Source organism: Centroberyx affinis, unplaced genomic scaffold (assembly GCF_046629955.1).
Source record: "Centroberyx affinis isolate AG114_WGS23_722 - 3 ecotype Tasmania unplaced genomic scaffold, CSIRO-AGI_Caff_v1 ptg001366l_1, whole genome shotgun sequence".
NCBI lineage: Eukaryota > Metazoa > Chordata > Actinopteri > Beryciformes > Berycidae > Centroberyx > Centroberyx affinis.
Window position 1 is genome coordinate 150,488 of NW_027279853.1, and position 17,013 is coordinate 167,500.

Sequence of the window (17,013 nt, forward strand, 5' to 3'; positions counted from 1 at the left end):
GAAAAGAGACTTTCCCAAGCAGCACCACAGACTGAATCACGTGGAGCTGTGAAACTTTCTATCTCAAACTTTAGGCTCCAGCTATACATTCCATTAATATGTAATCACACATCAGCATCAAAGAACCAGGAAGCATCAGACCAAAGCTGGCCTACTTATTTATACGCATGCCGATTTGCTGCTATTGATTCAAAGCAATACTTTTCTTTAGTATAACACTGTAACGTTCAAAGAAGGTCATGGATGGTCAGCCACCAATGTTGGCCACTCCAGGGACCCATAGGAAGCATTGGTTGCTCCATTTGGGAATAAGATGTGTAAAAATGATACTTCTTGTACCAATTAGTACTGCTGGGTTTGGAGGGAGACAGAGGAGTGTGCGTGTGTGTGTGTGTGTGTGTGTGTGTGTGTGTGTGTGTGTGTGTTTCTGTCACTACTAGCGCCTGTGTATGTGCTTGCTCTAAAGTCGCTAATCAGCGTCTGTCATACACAAACTAAGCCTAGCTATCACACAGCTTGACACCTCACACGCTATTAGGCACACAAAGACGCACACACACACACACACACACACACAAACACACACACACACACACATTATTTTAGTATTCTGTCACTACTGGTGCTGTGTCTCCATTGTGTCACTCTTGTGTCTCAATTACGTCTCTCTTGCGATGGTTCCAAAACGATGGGTCAGGACCCAGAATGAGAGGAAAAGTCTTTGCTCTCAAACTCAAAGTCTCTCTCTCTTTCTCTCCTTCCTCCTCTGTTCTCCTCCTCCATCTCTCTATCCTCCTCTCTCCAATATAACAGAGCAACTTTGCTACAATTTTATTTTCTGATTCGAATGAATGAATACATGAATGAATCAAACTATGCTAAAAGAAAAACCCTCTCTCTTTTCTCACTCAGGTTTCATATATACATGTGGCGGCACGTTGAAAGGCCGAAATGGCAGTATAGAGTCCCCAGGCTTCCCCTATGGCTACCCCAACGGGGCGAACTGCACCTGGGTCATCATCGGGGAGGAAGGAAGTCGAATCCAGCTCCTCTTCCTGTCGTTCGCCATTGAAGAAGAATATGACTTCCTGTCCTTGTACGACGGACACCCCCACCCTGCTAACTTCAGGACCAGGTAGGGCGATCACTGTGGCCCCCAGAGATCAGGGGCCCGTCACTACAACCTCAATCTCAACAACCTTGCCCCAGCACTAGGGGAAAAAATACAAATATATATATATATATATATATTTAATCTATAAAATATAATCTGTAAAATATATAAAATGTTCAAAACCTCAGCATGAAAAACAAACAGGCACGCAAACAAAAAAAAAAGTTTGCAGTAGCAAATACAAGGCAACTCAGTCATATGGGCTGTTAGGCACTGGCAGTAAGCTGTAAAGGAAGACAAGACTAAAAACTGATTTTAATCCATTTGATTTCATTTAGACTACTTTTACTAGAGCTCATTTGTGTGCAAAAACCCACAAGACTCCTTGACTAATATAAAACGTCTATTCTGGCATGTAGCCTATCATTTTATTATTAGGCAATCTTTGATGTGTAGGCTTTTTTGATTTATTTCTTTAAGCTGGAGCTATGAAAAACTACTCGTGTTAATGAAACCTGTGTGTTATTGCCAATAAATAAGGAGTCATAATAAGCTCCTGAGTCTAAATGATCAAATGTTCCTAGACACAAGCCAGTATGAACAATTCCCAGCCTTATACGGGAAGATTTGTTAGGAATTCATGTTTTTGGAATGATAACATTAAACAATGACTGAAAAGATAAAAGATTGAGACAAAGACATAAAAGATTATTTAAACAAAAACAGACAACGCTGGGTTCTCCAGATCCATGCTATAGTAGTAGAATGAATGACCTTGCATAATGACAGGCTGCGGCCCTACTGTAATGCTGAGGCTTACTCAGTGCCACTGTGGTTTCCTTTTTAAGTAAGAGTAGCAATACAAGGACATTGAACTATCCTAACAATAAACAGCATACACAGACAAAAACTTGTATTACTACACATAATACATTTGTCTTTTTGGGGCTTATTACTGTATTTGATCGAGCAAATAGTCTCTGCCTGTGACTTTCATTGCATTCAGCCTGTTCTTAAATTACTATTAAGATCCTCAATTAATGATGCAAGAGCACACAGCACCGTCTTCTACTCTACTACTGTCTAGTGGTGTTTGATTTTAACACAGCTAAGCGCTAACTTCTCCGTCAGCACTTAGCTGGCGATCTTGCGGCAGTTCGGGTTAATCAACCCAGTGTTACGCCAGTGGATTATTACCCTTTTTTTTCATATTTGTATGTTCACACACTTCCTCACTCTGTCCCCTCTTTTGTATTTAACCTCTAGGTAAGTAGTGCTTCAATTTGAGTCTAAGGTTAAGGAGTTTTTGAGATGAGAATGTCTTTTGCCATCCAGTTCTTGTTTATTCACACAGAAGCAGTGCTTGCATTTAGGATTTAATTTCTCTGCATGGGGTGTCTAATGAGATTTAAATCTGTTGACTATAAACAATAACTTGTTTTTCAGTCAGTCTGGCAGGCCATTAACATTTTGGACTTTTTTTAATTTACTGGCCAAAAAGTGGAAATTAGTACCTTTATAAGATCTTCCATTCCATACCATACCATAGCATAGCATACCATACCAAACAATACCATACAATATATTTATTGTCCCAAAATTAATTCAATTTGCAAAAGCAAGCACACAGCAGAATTACACCCACATTTATTATCATTGGGTGCAAACAATGAATGGCAAGTACTGGCTGCCCTTGAGCTGAGGCTATTGAGATGTCTTCTGAGGGATGTTGTGATTAGTAATTTCAGCCAATAATTAGTATTTTGTGGCTGTTTGTATTCTTATCCCCTTTCTTATGTGAAATGGTGCTGCTCGGATCGCAAAACAAAATTCAGAGAAGCTTATCCTTCAAAGTTAGTGTTAGTAGAATGCTTTTGAGATTAACTTGTGCATAGACCTCTCCTGCAGCTCCCACTGGACAGTCTCCTCCATTATTGGTTACTCAGGCCAGTTTCTATTTTTTTATTGTATGGTTAATGTTATTCAGGAGCAACCACTGTGGTTGGGGTTGGGGATGAGATCAGAGAAAGAGTTTCTTCGATTAGATTAGGTTTGTGTGAGGCAGCAACTACTGACTTAGGGCTAGAAAATCTGTTTTGGTTCAGTTGAGGAAAAAGATTTGGGTCATGGACCGATGAAACAAGAGCCCTCTTGATACATGCTTGGCTGTTGAAAAGCAATTCTCCTGCCGTGGGGAATGAACCACGTTTGTTTGGTTCAACAGGCATCGTTTCTAATCATCCGACCACTCCAATCAAGCATCCTCTGACTATCCAGTGGCTTTTACTGTTCAAATTACCATTGAGTGTTAATGAAACCAGGGTGGAACAGAATAGAAATTAAGAGAAAAGGTTGACCATGAGACTTTGCCACTTTTTATGAGATCCCTGGTTCCACATGGAGAGAGAGGAGTGGACGAGTGAGAATCAAACAGAGATAGGAGAGAGAAAGTGAAAGATGCCCTCCATGCTCTTATTAGTTGATTAGGATTTCCTGCTTATCTGAGATAACTGGAAATGATGCTGTGTGTGTGTGTGTGTGTGTGTGTGTGTGTGTGTGTTTGCGCACGCATGTGCATGTGTACACGTGCGTAGGTTTGTGCGTGTGACCATGTCTGTGCGTGTGAGAGAGATTTATGGTCTGCATAGTTACAATCACCCTGCTTGTTAAGCCAAATTACCTCTGCTGTCTCGCTCTCTCTCTTTCTCTCTGACACACACACACACTTACACACACACAAACACACATGCATGCACACGGACACAGGGTAGAATGGTGATTAAGAGGTCAGATCCATTAACAAGAAAACGGTAATTAAGGGGAGAGTGATTAACATGGATCATACACACCCATGCACATAGACACACACATATACATACATGCATGTGCACACACACGCTTACATACACAAACACACACCAGTCTGGTCTCTTTTTCCTTTGTGTCATGCATGTAACTAAAGGTCTTGTGCTCTCTGTGTAGGATTGTCTCTCTAATAAATCACTGAAATTACACCATGCAATGTCAGGGGAAAAGAATCTGACTGTTGCTGCTAGAAACCGTGAGATCTCAGGCTCGATTCCTTGTGAATCCTAAGATAGCAATTCCTCTTTTTGGGACACACAAACTCAGCAAATAGACAAATAGAAACAGATGATAAATTGAGCTGCTCTCATTCCACATCGCTCTCTGTCTTCACCTTTGTGGGGCCAGGATACACACACACCTTGTGACCCCAACATCTAAAACACACAAAAACTTGAGAATAAGACCTTGATTAACAACAGTATTTCAGTCTTCTCTCGCGAGGTGGTTGGTGAAAACTGGGTCAAAACAGGCTTTGTGGCTTTCACAGTTGCTTCTGTGTAGTCCAAAAACGATTAATAATACATCTTTTCTTCTCTAAGTATGGCCATATATTATTGCTGTCTTTCAAATTTGATTAGGAATTGTTCAAGCACCCTCATTTTGATAACGGGGGACCCCCTGTGGCGTCCCAGCCGCAAAGTTGGGAATACCTGGAAGAAACATGAGCTAATAAATATGTAATCGTACAAACAGTTTCCACTCCAGCTCTCCCAGTGAGAATTTCTTTAATTAAATTGATAAAATGTTTTCATTACGCAGATTAAATTATTTAATAAAACATTCACTCATAAATAATATAAATTATTGTGTTCTTTGTTGATCTCATAATGACTATTGTTCTATTACTGTTCCAACCTACCTTCATTAGGAAACGTTCACAATGGGGAAACAAAGAGAAAGACGGAGAAAAACAGAAAGCAAGAGAGAGAGACTGAGGCAGAGAGTGATTGTGTGTGTAATTAAATCTATTTGAATTATATTGGAATGACCTGAGGTGTGCTTGACGTATCCTAACAGGCCCTTAAACCACTGTAATGATATCTGAACATAATTTCTGTTTTTGTTTTCTGTAGTGGACATTTGTCACTTTATGTAACTAGCTCTTCAGCTTGTGTTTTGGCATAGTTTTAATGTCCATTAGTAGCAGGGCTTGTTCCAGACTTATTGTTTTAATTATTTAGATTAAATTATTTAATGGAACATCTTCACACATTAACAATCCATAAATAATCTAAGACTCTGTCTCACACCCAAGAAAGCTTTCTATTTAGGTAGCATTTGTAAGTAGGAAGGATACATTCAGGTAGGACATATAGGAAGCATCCTTTTAAGCTACCTTGTTTTGGCTGATTTTGAATGAAGCATATAGTGGTTCCTTAGGTGGAGTAGGACATCCCACAATACCTTGCAACATCAGCGAAGAAGAAGAAAGACACTTCCCCAACATCTGCTAAAATTAATGGCAGATGGAAGCCCCAACTTTGACCGTTTGATAAGTATGAACATAAGAAATAACCAACATTTTCAATTCATTTTTTATGTGAAAATTGTCAATAGGGAATAATATTACTTTATTTTAGTACAGTCAATTGTTTCTGGAATGCCGCTGAAAGTATTTTTACCGGTCGAATGGAGGTCCTGGTGTAGTTTAACGTTAGCTAGCAATAACATTATTACTGCAGCAGAGCCTATTGAAAGCTGATTGATAAATTAACTGGTTGTACAGTGACCACTGTTTATATAAAACCAACATGGTTTATTTTTCACAGCCAACAAGTACATGAAGCTAGCCACTTTTATCATTTCTTTTAACCTGTTTTGAAAAATAAGTTTAATCGCACTGGCTGTTGGCGGAGTGTGAAGTTAACTGCAGTCACATGACGTTGCCAAGGAAGGGTGTCTGTCTCAAACCATTTATCTTTCTACTAAACAAGGAACCTTATTAGGAAGCTTCCTAGTTAGGTATCAAGGAAGTAGGAAGCTACCTTCCGAGTGAGACAGAGCCTAAATGACTGTGTTCTTTGTTGGATTCATAATGACTTATTCTTCCATAACTGAAACTTCATTAGGAGACATTAACAGTGAAGACAGAGAAACAAAGAGACGGAGAGAAAAACGAGAGAAAGAGAGACAGAGGCAAAGTGAGAGGCTGAGATAGTGTGTTTGCAAGTGATCTTTTTGAATTAAATTTGAACTACCTGAGGCGTGCTTAATTCATCCTAACAGACACTTAAACAGACATAGTGACATTTTGAATTTTAGTCTGTTAATTGTCTTCACTGGCCATTTGTCACACATTATTTAGCTAGCTCTTCAGCTTGTGGTTAGACCAATGGACTGTTATCCATTGGTTTGAATGCCCATTACTCATTAAGCCATTTTTCATCCAATAGAAGTGCCAGTGGAAAAAACATATTTTTTTTCTGATAATGTGGCAAGTGTATAACAGACTACACTTAAGAATGCCAAGCTAATTAATTTCAGCAGGCATAAAAAATAAACACACCACATGAAAAAGCACAGATAAATAAGATATATCTAGCTCTGCTCACATTCTCTGTTGAATTATGGATTCGGTATACCAGTGTACAGTAGATAGTACACACACACACTCACACACACACACACACACACACACACACACACACACACACACACACACACATAAACTGGTCACGACTACTACAAACTTAATAATAAACTTGTGCTCTCTTTTTCTTTGCCTCTCACCCTCCCTCCTTGTCTTAGTTAACACACACACACACACACTCTAGGGATGTAACGATTAACAAATCGTATTGTCCATCTCCAATATGACAGTCAAAATTATGAATATTGATTTCTCTATTATGTTTCTCCTCCTAGCATCTTTCTTTCTCCCTCCGTGACACATTCTGCTATGACTCGCCCTCCTTCTTTTGTGAATGTGGCTGTAATTAATGCACCGTTCACGTGATGTGGGGATATTTGTTGGAACGACTTGACAGCTCAAAGCAACGCCTTGGACGTGTTCATGCATTCAAACTCATTTGAAGTTTTCTTTCTTTTTTTTCTTTCTAGAATTCAGTTGCTCATGATAATTATTCACATGTTTTTCAGCCTTAACACACATGCACTTAGTGTGTGGTACATTTGAGTTTATGTTTAACACCAAACCAAACTTTGCAATGTCAAATACTGTTCCCCAGGGCTGCAATGATGGTAATATTGGTGCAATCTATTGCACTAATCATCCTCGAGACTCATATGAAAGAATTGCAGCGCACTTAATATGCAATAGTAAATTTCATTCATTATTGATTACTACATTCAACTAATGTAACCTGCTATTTGATAGAAGCCCTCGTTTATTGCCAGAGTGGGCAAATGGCCTGGAAACTGGAAAATTTCTTATACATCTGATGTAATAAATCATCATCTAAAACAAAGGGGTTCTCATGGTCTCTAAACACCCTTGCCCTGTGAATAGTAGTTGAGTAGTGAAGACCGATTCCTTAAACTAACTCAGTTCTTTCGGGCTGTCCGACGGCAGTGAATCAATTCAGGACGGGTTAATTTGATTCACTTTTTAGTGTAAGAAAACAGTGATTTGTGGTGTAGATTAGGTGTGTTATGTCCCTTTCTCTTGAACTAAGAGCTGGTCATGCACGTGCACACACACACACACACACACAGGATGATAAATCTAGACAGAATCTCGCTGTGATCATTCCCTGTCACTCTATCCCTCTCACTTTCCATCTACTTACATCCCTCCATCCATCCATCCATCCATCCTTCCATAGTATTTATCACTTACCATGTTACAGAACAGCAGATTAGAACAGACCAAAGACTAGTTGACCTAGGAGTATGATTGGTATAGAGTTTAAAGCTAGTTTGATGACCAGAATCAGGGTCATTTGAATCTCCAAGTGTACAGTTAAGACAAAGCAGGTAAAGAAAAAACCAAACTGTAGTATAGAATTGCATCAAAACCACATGCTATATTTTTACTGACGTCAAAATATACTTTGTATTTTTGTTAGTCTGTTGTGATTTTAGCAGCTTTTGCTTTGGTAGGTCTCTGATGTAAAATAGAAACTAGTAGGGATACTCATAAGATACTCATGCAGTGCTCATTTCCATGATGACATTAATTCAAATCTGTGGCAGCCACGTACCAAAGGACTGTATGTTACACCAGGCGATATCTGTTAAAGCCATTCTATTTCTTTTGGGTTGCCATATCCTGGCCAGTTTACTCCGCTATCGTGTTCCTCCCCTGACCTAGTTTGTATCTGCAATCCTCTATAGCACAAATTTTACACCTGGCTAGGTCACACCCACACACCCCCCACCACACACACACACACACACACACACACACACAGGTATACACAGAGAGATACACTTAAGGAAACATTCACGCAGAAAGACATACATGCAGATAAAAATACATACAGAGCCGCATAGATACACACATACAGAAAGATGCGCACATACACACAGAAAGAGAAAGATACAGACACACACACACAGACACACACACACACACACACACACACACACACACACACACGCGCGCGCGCACACACTCACACACACACACACACACACACACACACACACACACACACACAAAAGCCATGGAAAACAGCAGTGTGTGATTGGTGTGAAAGTAACCAAATATAGTCTTTGATGTTGGGACAATATTCCTGAGCGGAATTGAGTGTACATGTCGGAGAAAGCAAGAGGTGTATGTATGCAGATATATATGTGTGTGTGTATGTGTGTGTGTGTATGTGCGTGTGTGTCCGCGTGTGTGAACCGAGGTGTGTTTACCCCTGAGGTAGTAGTATTTCATCTCTTCCTGCATCAGTTCTGCCCTACAGGGGGTGAGAGGTGTGTGTGTGTGTGTGTGTGTGTGTGTGTTGGAAGATCCAAATAGCTTTGCTCAGGTTAAAAAGGCAGGAAGGAAGAGAGAAAAAAAGAGACCCCTGGCTTTCTTCAAGGCTTTTTTTTCCTTCATGTTCCTGTGTATAAGGCTCAGACCAACATCTTCTATCCTCAGAATCAGAATTACTTTATTTCTGCATACAATAAGTGCAGTATTTGTCTTGGTGACATATTGGTGAGAAAACAAACATACAGAGGTTCAGACACACACAAACAACATCCAGTACCAAGGGACCAGTGCAGCACAAGACATACTGTAGACAGTGAGCAATTCTTATCACTACAAATACATGCTAAACAATAAATATTAATACAACAAAAATATACAGAATATGTTTTATATGCCCCTATAAATACAACATTTACTAGTTATGCATGAAAATGTTCTTTACTTCTAGAAAAATGAATATATTAAGGTGTGCATAGGCTATAATGGATAAACCAAAGTGATACACACAGTTTTATCTGGCAAAATTCAAAGTATGTCCGCACTATATTCTTGGTTCACCGAGTTGTATTGCTGTAAAAACATTCGGACAGAGTTGGTCTTCATCAGGTGTCCAACTTGGGGTAAGCGTTGTTTACTGCAATAAAATCTGGTGGAGCAAGATTGTTGTATGGACTCACTTTGTTTGCTCATAAAAGATAAGCCTTGCACACTGGAGTAAAACAATGTGTGCCTGCCCATTGAAATTTACTAAGCTATTTTCAGCCGCTCAAGAAATGCAAGCAACGTTCCCATGTAAGGTGAAAGCAATGCTGAGAAAAAGGCACATGGCAGTAAATTTTCCTCCTTAATACATTTCCAAATACAATTTTTTTCCCACAGCTTTTTGCCAGCTATTCAGTGACAAAGGTTGTAGAGACACTGACAGAGAGAGAGAGAGAGAGAGAGATTGTAGAGACCCTGAGGATGAAAGAGAGACTGAGAGAGAGAGAGAGAGAGTGAGAGAGAGAGAGAGAGAGAGAGAGACTGTTCCATGCCTATTGAGTCATTATTCCCTGATGGATTTAGCTGGTCCATTGTTACTGCTGCTTGTCTTCAATTGACATCCATTCACCCATCTATCCCATTTCCTTCCTCTTTTTCACTGTCTCTCTGTATCTCTGAACTTAGCTTTTAGTTGGTTACCACTCCTCTCTTGATATTCATTCACAGGTATCATCTCTCTCTCTCTCTCTCTCTCCCTCTCTCTCTCTCTCTCTCTCTCTCTCTCTCTCTCTCTCTCCCACAATCTGTCTCAGTCTCTCTTTCTGTCTCAGGCTCTCCTTCTTTGAATGGCTTTAATTCACTCATTTCATCTCTCTCCTCTGTTTCTGCATGTCTGTCTCTCTACCCCTTCTGTCTTTTTCTCTGTCTCTTTTCACATGATATTAATTCACACATCTCCCTCTCTCTCTGTCTGTGTCTCTCTCTCATTCTTTCTATAAATGTCATTAATTCTGTACTGATAACCAGCTCTGCTCTTTTCAGCTCAGCCTGGTGCAGATTATAATTATAATCATTACAATAACGTTAACACTGCATTACAATATTCAGGAGTCAAATCCCCCGATGATAACTCTCTCTTGAGTCTCTGGAGCTCCTGTCCTTTGTGTCATATTGTGGCCACCGTAGCCCTTTGAGATTATGTCTGTATGCGTTTAATACACCTGGGGCTGGAGTTAATTGATTTTTTTTCTGTGAGCGGTTGGTGCGACCTGCCTAGAGAGAAAAAAAAGGTAGGGTTTTACATTATATTTGCAATTGATTGCACTCATCTGTCACAATGAGCAAGTCTTAATGCATACTAATTATCTGATCTTCATTAAGGCAAAACTCCTGCTGTAGCAATTACCATGTATACCCCTCAGCCTAATTATCTTAATCAGGCTAAGGCCATAAATGTTGTAAGCATAACCGGGTTAACATACCTAGATTTCTCCTCAATCTTAACAATTATTTGGTCATGCAAATACTGTAGTCTGATTTTATTCAGTCTTGTAAATATGTGCATGTGTCTAAAAGGTCAGAGGACCTTGACCTAGATGCAGCAGCAGTGTGCTTACAGTGTGTTTACAAAAGCCAACATATTTGGAGTGATTGCTAACAAAGAATGGCAAAAAAAATTGACAAATTTGGATTGGATTGGATTTACATTGGATTTGGAGATGTTGCAGTTGCGGTCTGAATGTAACTGCGTCACATCCCTTTCTGAGCAAACTAAACCAACAATCAAACGAATCCATGCAAAACTGCATTACTCAGGTAAATTGTGTTACTTGTAACCATGCAAACACTTTAAGCACCTTCACCATAATTTAATCACAATAATTTTATCTCTAACAGTAACCGTGGTATTGTGGACATGTGAATGTACCAAGTAACACCAAACCAATGCTCCCTAAAGAGCTAAACACCAAGTAGGATTATATTTAACAGCTAACCACCTAGATATGGGTAGTTGAGAATTTTACATGTAAACGATCTGCCAATTTATCATTGTTGCTCTGATAAAGGTTGCACCAAAACATTCAAGTCTGATGTTGCTAAAAATAATAGTCATAACTGGGACCAAGGTTTATTTTTAACCTTTTTTAATACTTTACAATGCTGCTAGCTCCACATTTTCTGTAACTTCACTCTCAGCTAGTTGTTGGCAGAGTAACCACTCACTGGGAAGGACGAGCACCTGTAGTTTCTCATTCATAAATATTCATTGGTGACTTTACATAATATGAGCCAGGCGCACACAAACACTTGTTATGGCAGTTGGCACTCTTCGTGAAACCCTAAACTTGTCATTGCAAATCTGAGTGTGGCAATAAACAAGGCAATTGTGTCTGTGTGTGTGTGTGTGTATGTGTGTGTGTGTGTGTGCACGCGCGTGTTTGTACGTGCACAGTGAGAGGTAATGCTTTCCAACAAAGTGAGGCTCAGGGTCATAATCTATTCAGAGTTTTCCTGGCAACAGCAAGATGTTCCTATGCGATTAAAGCAACAACACTTAGGCGATTCTTTGGGCAATGTTACAACATCAGAGGTGCCCAAAAAAGTTGCTCTGTGCATTACAGCTTTTAGTGTGTGTCTAGTTCATGCTCCCAATTTATTTTGATGAAATGAATATTCATATGAATTCATTTGTGGCTTTAGATAGTGGCAGTGAGGCATGCACCAGGCCTCCTCTTGCACTCCTGAACTCCAAATTAGACTACAGATTTCCAAATAAACAGCCTTTGATTCTGTGAGCTAAACCCATTGAGCTGCACACGGCTCTGGTAAGATCCACTTAGCCCTGGTCCTGGCTAGATCTTCTTAACCCTGCTTGTGTTGGATACCAGGCTAATGAGAACCAGGACAGTGTAACAGGTCAACCAATACACCTTGGATGACTCCACTGTCTGGTAATATTCCCCATACTGAGTGTGTGTGTGTGTGTGTGTAAGGTTCCAGTAATCCCAGTGGCTAAGCTGGTAATCCCCTCAAGCTGCCCATTAGCCCCTTGACAGACACACACACACACACACACACACACACACACACACACACACACACACACGCACACGCACACGCACACGCACAGACAGTTCGATACCTCCAGGGCAGTCACCCAGGTGTCAGACAGACTGTTCCTCGGGGAAGGATCACTATGATCAGCCACAGAGCTGGCCCACTGCCCCTGGAGGGAAGACTGGAGACACTGGCTGGCAAGACATACAGATTAAAGGGAGGGAGACAAAGAGAGAGAGGGGAAGGTGGAGGGAACGATGGCGGAAGGGATGATGAGAGGGAGGGAGGGCAGGTGGGAACGGCTGGAGGGAGGAGGAGGAAAGAAGATGGGAAGGGGCGGAAATAGGAAGGAAAGAGGGAGGAAAGGAAGGATAGAAGTGCAGAGAAAGAAAAATAACTAAAGAAAGACAAAAAAGAAGGAAAGAAAAAAACAAGGTGATTATTTTCAGTGAGTCCCTGTCTCTCTCGCCTCACTGAGCTGGCCTCTGCAGTGGAGGTGGGTATCTAGAGAATTTGTAGCTTTGGGAAACTTTTCCCTCCATTATTTGAACCAGCACACCAGCTTTCTGCTACGGTTGGCTGTTTTTTAATTCTTTTACAGAGCCCTTTTTTTTGGCCATTTCTATGTATCCCCAGTTGTATTTTCTGATTGTCTTTGTCTCGGAAATGGCAGCGGCTGATCTGTGCAGCATCGTTTCCTTTGAGTTAGTATCCTCAAACAGACAATAATCCTGGGCCAAGAATGGACTTTCTGAAAGTCCATTCTAAGCTGCTGTTGTGGATAAACTATGCCACTGAAAATCTTCTTTTTCTCACTTAAATTGATATTTATGTGGCAATCAATGTGTGAAGTGAGTCTCATGGCCTTTGACCACGGCTCTTGAAACCTGTTATAAAACCTCTCATAGAGTTTAAATTCATGGTTGTCAGTAAGGATCTAAGCGCTCTTTTTTTCCCCTCGTTCCTGGAAAAAAGTATGTGGTTTTTGTCCATCAACAACGTCTAGTTAGTCTGTGGCAGCCACCCGCTGTCCCGCTGGAGTTTAGTAGTCACCTGTGTGGGCTGGGAGAGACACGCTTCCCTCATTATATGAACACAACCACACAGGAATGCTACTAGTGTGAGTCATTCAGTTTGAACACCGAAACAGTCAGCGGTTTACGTTGACGTGGGACGACAGTGGAACGGTTCCCTCCAGTATGTCACATAACATAAACACCGAGACACAGCAACAGTGACTCATTTACGCAGTGGGTACACAGCTTCTCTCTTCCTACACCCCTTTCCTTTTCTCTGTCTCTGCGTCTGTTTGTAGAGAAAGATGTACAGATTGGCTTTCTGTCTGTGTTTCTCTCTCTCTCTCTTTCTCTGTCTTTCTGCATGTGTTTGTGTCTACGTTTCTTTGTGCATGCTTTTGTGTTTGTATGTTTTTCTCTGTGTGCTGCCCTGTGTGGGTTTCTGTTTGTGTGTTTGTGCACATTTTTGTGTGCATGTATTTGTGTATGTTTGTATGTTTTTCTGCGTGTGTGTGTGTGATCATGTCTCTAGAGTGATATTAGATATGTCCATATATTGAGCCAACTAAATAATAGATTAAATGCATTACAAGAGTACAAGACACACTGAAATACACACACATATGCACACACAGGCGCACGCACGCATAAACGCACACATACATACATACATACATACATACACACACACAAACACAGACACACAAAATTCTAATTGCCAAGAGCAGTTTACTTTCGAAAGTCGGCACAATAAACATATATACTATCCTACTTTTATATCACAAATGACATAAATAAACATGAACAACTTATGAAAGCTGACATAAAGACTAAATCAGTATTCATGAAGCTGCGCCATTTGGGTCATATCACTTTTTTTCAGGTGTTTTGAATACATTGTATTGGAGGTTGTGTAAATCTAAAAATAAATTTGACTCAAGTTGGTGTAAGGGAACTTATCCTGTCTAGATGAATAAAAATTGTTAGCTGAAGTAGTTAGTTACTCTAAAATGAAAATCATTGAGATGTTCTGCATGTTCCATATTGGTCAAAATGTAAGTGATCACGTGTTTTGGCATATCAAAATGTATGCAAAATGTATGCAGTTTGATATGTCATTATTAGACCAAAATGTCTTATTGGTTATGGGACGTCCAGAATTAATTACTCAGGATTCATTTGCACGACTTTTAAATCTCAAAATAAAACTCAAAGAAAAAGGACTAATAAAAAAAGGATATACAAAAAAAAAGAGTATTTTTGTTGCATTCCGCCATATAAGGAATTTGTGTGTTCTTTTTTAACCCCAGAAGAAACCCATCTCAGTTAGTAGTAGGCCGTGGTTCTTTCACATTAGGGGGGGAGGTTAGGTCCAAGGGTGCTGTAGAAGTCAACCATTTCATATTGGTTTGCTAGCTACCAGAATCTACCATGTTACAGCAGCTAAAAAGGATATGACAGATCAAAGAACTCCGTCCATGCTTCAGGCTATGAGCGCACTCCGGCTCGTTCTCTGACCGTCTTTCTCTCTTCTGTCTCTCTCCATTAGATAAACTCAGTGTTTGTTGAGGGATGACCATCTTGCATCTCTCTTTCTGTCTTTTCATCTGTCTCTCTTTGTCTCTCTCTCTCCCTGTCATTGTTCTCCCCATATCAATTCCTATGAGTTTCTTTACCAGTGATGAGGCATGAATATCAGTAATCAATTGTAAAACTATTCTATTTAACAAAACATATTCTGAATTATTCAGTGAAGAAAGCAAAAAGGTGTCTTTCCATTGTCTGTCTGTCTCTGTCTCTCTACATTTGATGAATTATTATTTGATGTTGAGGGACAGCCATATTTTCTGCTGAACTCAGGACACTGGAGGCCAATTCACACATGACAAGCCTGTGCAGATTGTGCTATTTCATTCATTTCACCCTTCTTTTGCATTTATTATATGTCAGATTGTGGGGCACGATTGAGGCAGAATCTTGCGTGAGTTAAAGCCGTCCTGCCGTCACACTGTGTGATTGGTCGTAGCACCTTGGAGCATCCATCACATTGCATAAATAAAATGTGTCAAAATCTTTGACACTGCGAGAATTTTATCTGAGGCTCGGACTCGATGCAGATCCACTTAATCAGCCGCCCATGACCCCCTCACTCTGAACGACCCCAGAATGTTGATCATTGTTCACAACAAAAGCCTTTGTCCACAACAGCCTAAATTAAATTTTAACTGTGATATGCAAAAAAAAGGCAAAAATCGCACAGTATAAATGTTGCTTAAAGGTCCCATATTGTGGAAAATGGGATTTCCCTTGCCTATTTGATTATAAAGGAGTTGGATGTGCTATATAAACATCGTGAAAGTATCAAAATGCACAGTTGCCAACTAAATCCACACAATCCATATTAGAAAACTGAGCCTCTAAATGAGCCGCTTGGACTTCCGTAACTTTGTGGCGTCACAAAGGTTCACTCATTATCATTTTTGTAAGAAATATTAGTTTAACAAAGTGTTTTTTTCAAAGCAGTTGAGCGGTTGCCATTGTTTATTTACCATAGTTTTCCCTACCTGTAGCTGCCAGGGCTGTGGTGTCTCACGTTTCACTCTTGAAACGGCTAGCCAATCAGAAGAGGTTTGTTAATATTAATGAGCCTTAAAGACACAGCAACAAAAACAGCCTGTTCTTGGCAAGGCTCAGAGAGATGCTGGAAAATGAACGTGTAAAAATGGATTGAGAGTGTTTTTGGTACATGACACCACACAAACAGCTTTTAATGGACCTCAAGACAAAAAATAAAACACTGGAAAGTGTAGAATATGGGACCTTTAAGGTACATGACTTTATATGAATCCAGGCAGCCCCCCCAAAGGACTTTCCCTTCACACAGTATGGTTAGACAGTATGGTCCCTCTTTGAAAAATTTATCTGAACAGCAGATTTAATTTAAGATTAATATTTGAACACATGACATGAACAGAATGTCTCTCTTCTGTTCTGCGAATTATAGCGTTTTTCATTCTTTGACTAAAAGAGAGTCAGCCAGCCGATAGGTAAAATGCCCCTGGCCTGAGGTAAAATGCCCCTAGGGAGAATATTACCACATGAATGCTGAGAAGAGATTGTGAAATATTGTACCAGAAAAGCTGTTTAAAGTCTCTTTAAATCCCTTAATACGCCGCCATTGAATGCAATTTCATATTTCTAATGTGTCTAATTTTCTTTTCAACATTATCTAAACTGAGTACAACATACTTGTTGAATATACTACCAGTTTAAAAGTTGCACAGGTGAACATGAAAGAGTTTTGAACAGATCACTGAATTTAAACTACTGACACAATTCACAGATGAAACTGTCACCATTTTGCATAAGCCAGTGTCTTCATAGTCTTCATGAGCCCACTCACTCCCAACAAGAGGGGGCTTTTGAACCAAAATGCATAGATGATTAATAAGTTGAATAAAATACCAAAACACACACACACACACACACACACACACACACACACACAAAATGATCAGTTTATACAAACCTTTCAATCTTGTCATAGACAGATTAGAAAAATTTAAGTTTTTGTTTGATTTTAAAAG

The 17,013-nt window shown here is 39.9% G+C and overlaps 1 protein-coding gene across 1 annotated transcript in view; it reads left to right on the forward strand.

The window, feature by feature from the left end:
• Positions 1-17,013, forward strand: part of LOC139649507 (CUB and sushi domain-containing protein 3-like) — a gene marked incomplete at its 3' end in the record, with an annotated part of 287,088 nt that overhangs the window by 144,585 nt on the left and 125,490 nt on the right. Inside the window, exon 2 of the mRNA XM_071525930.1 lies at positions 913-1,135. Within this exon, the coding sequence (XP_071382031.1) occupies positions 913-1,135 (223 nt within the window). The remainder of the gene's footprint in view (positions 1-912; positions 1,136-17,013) is intronic.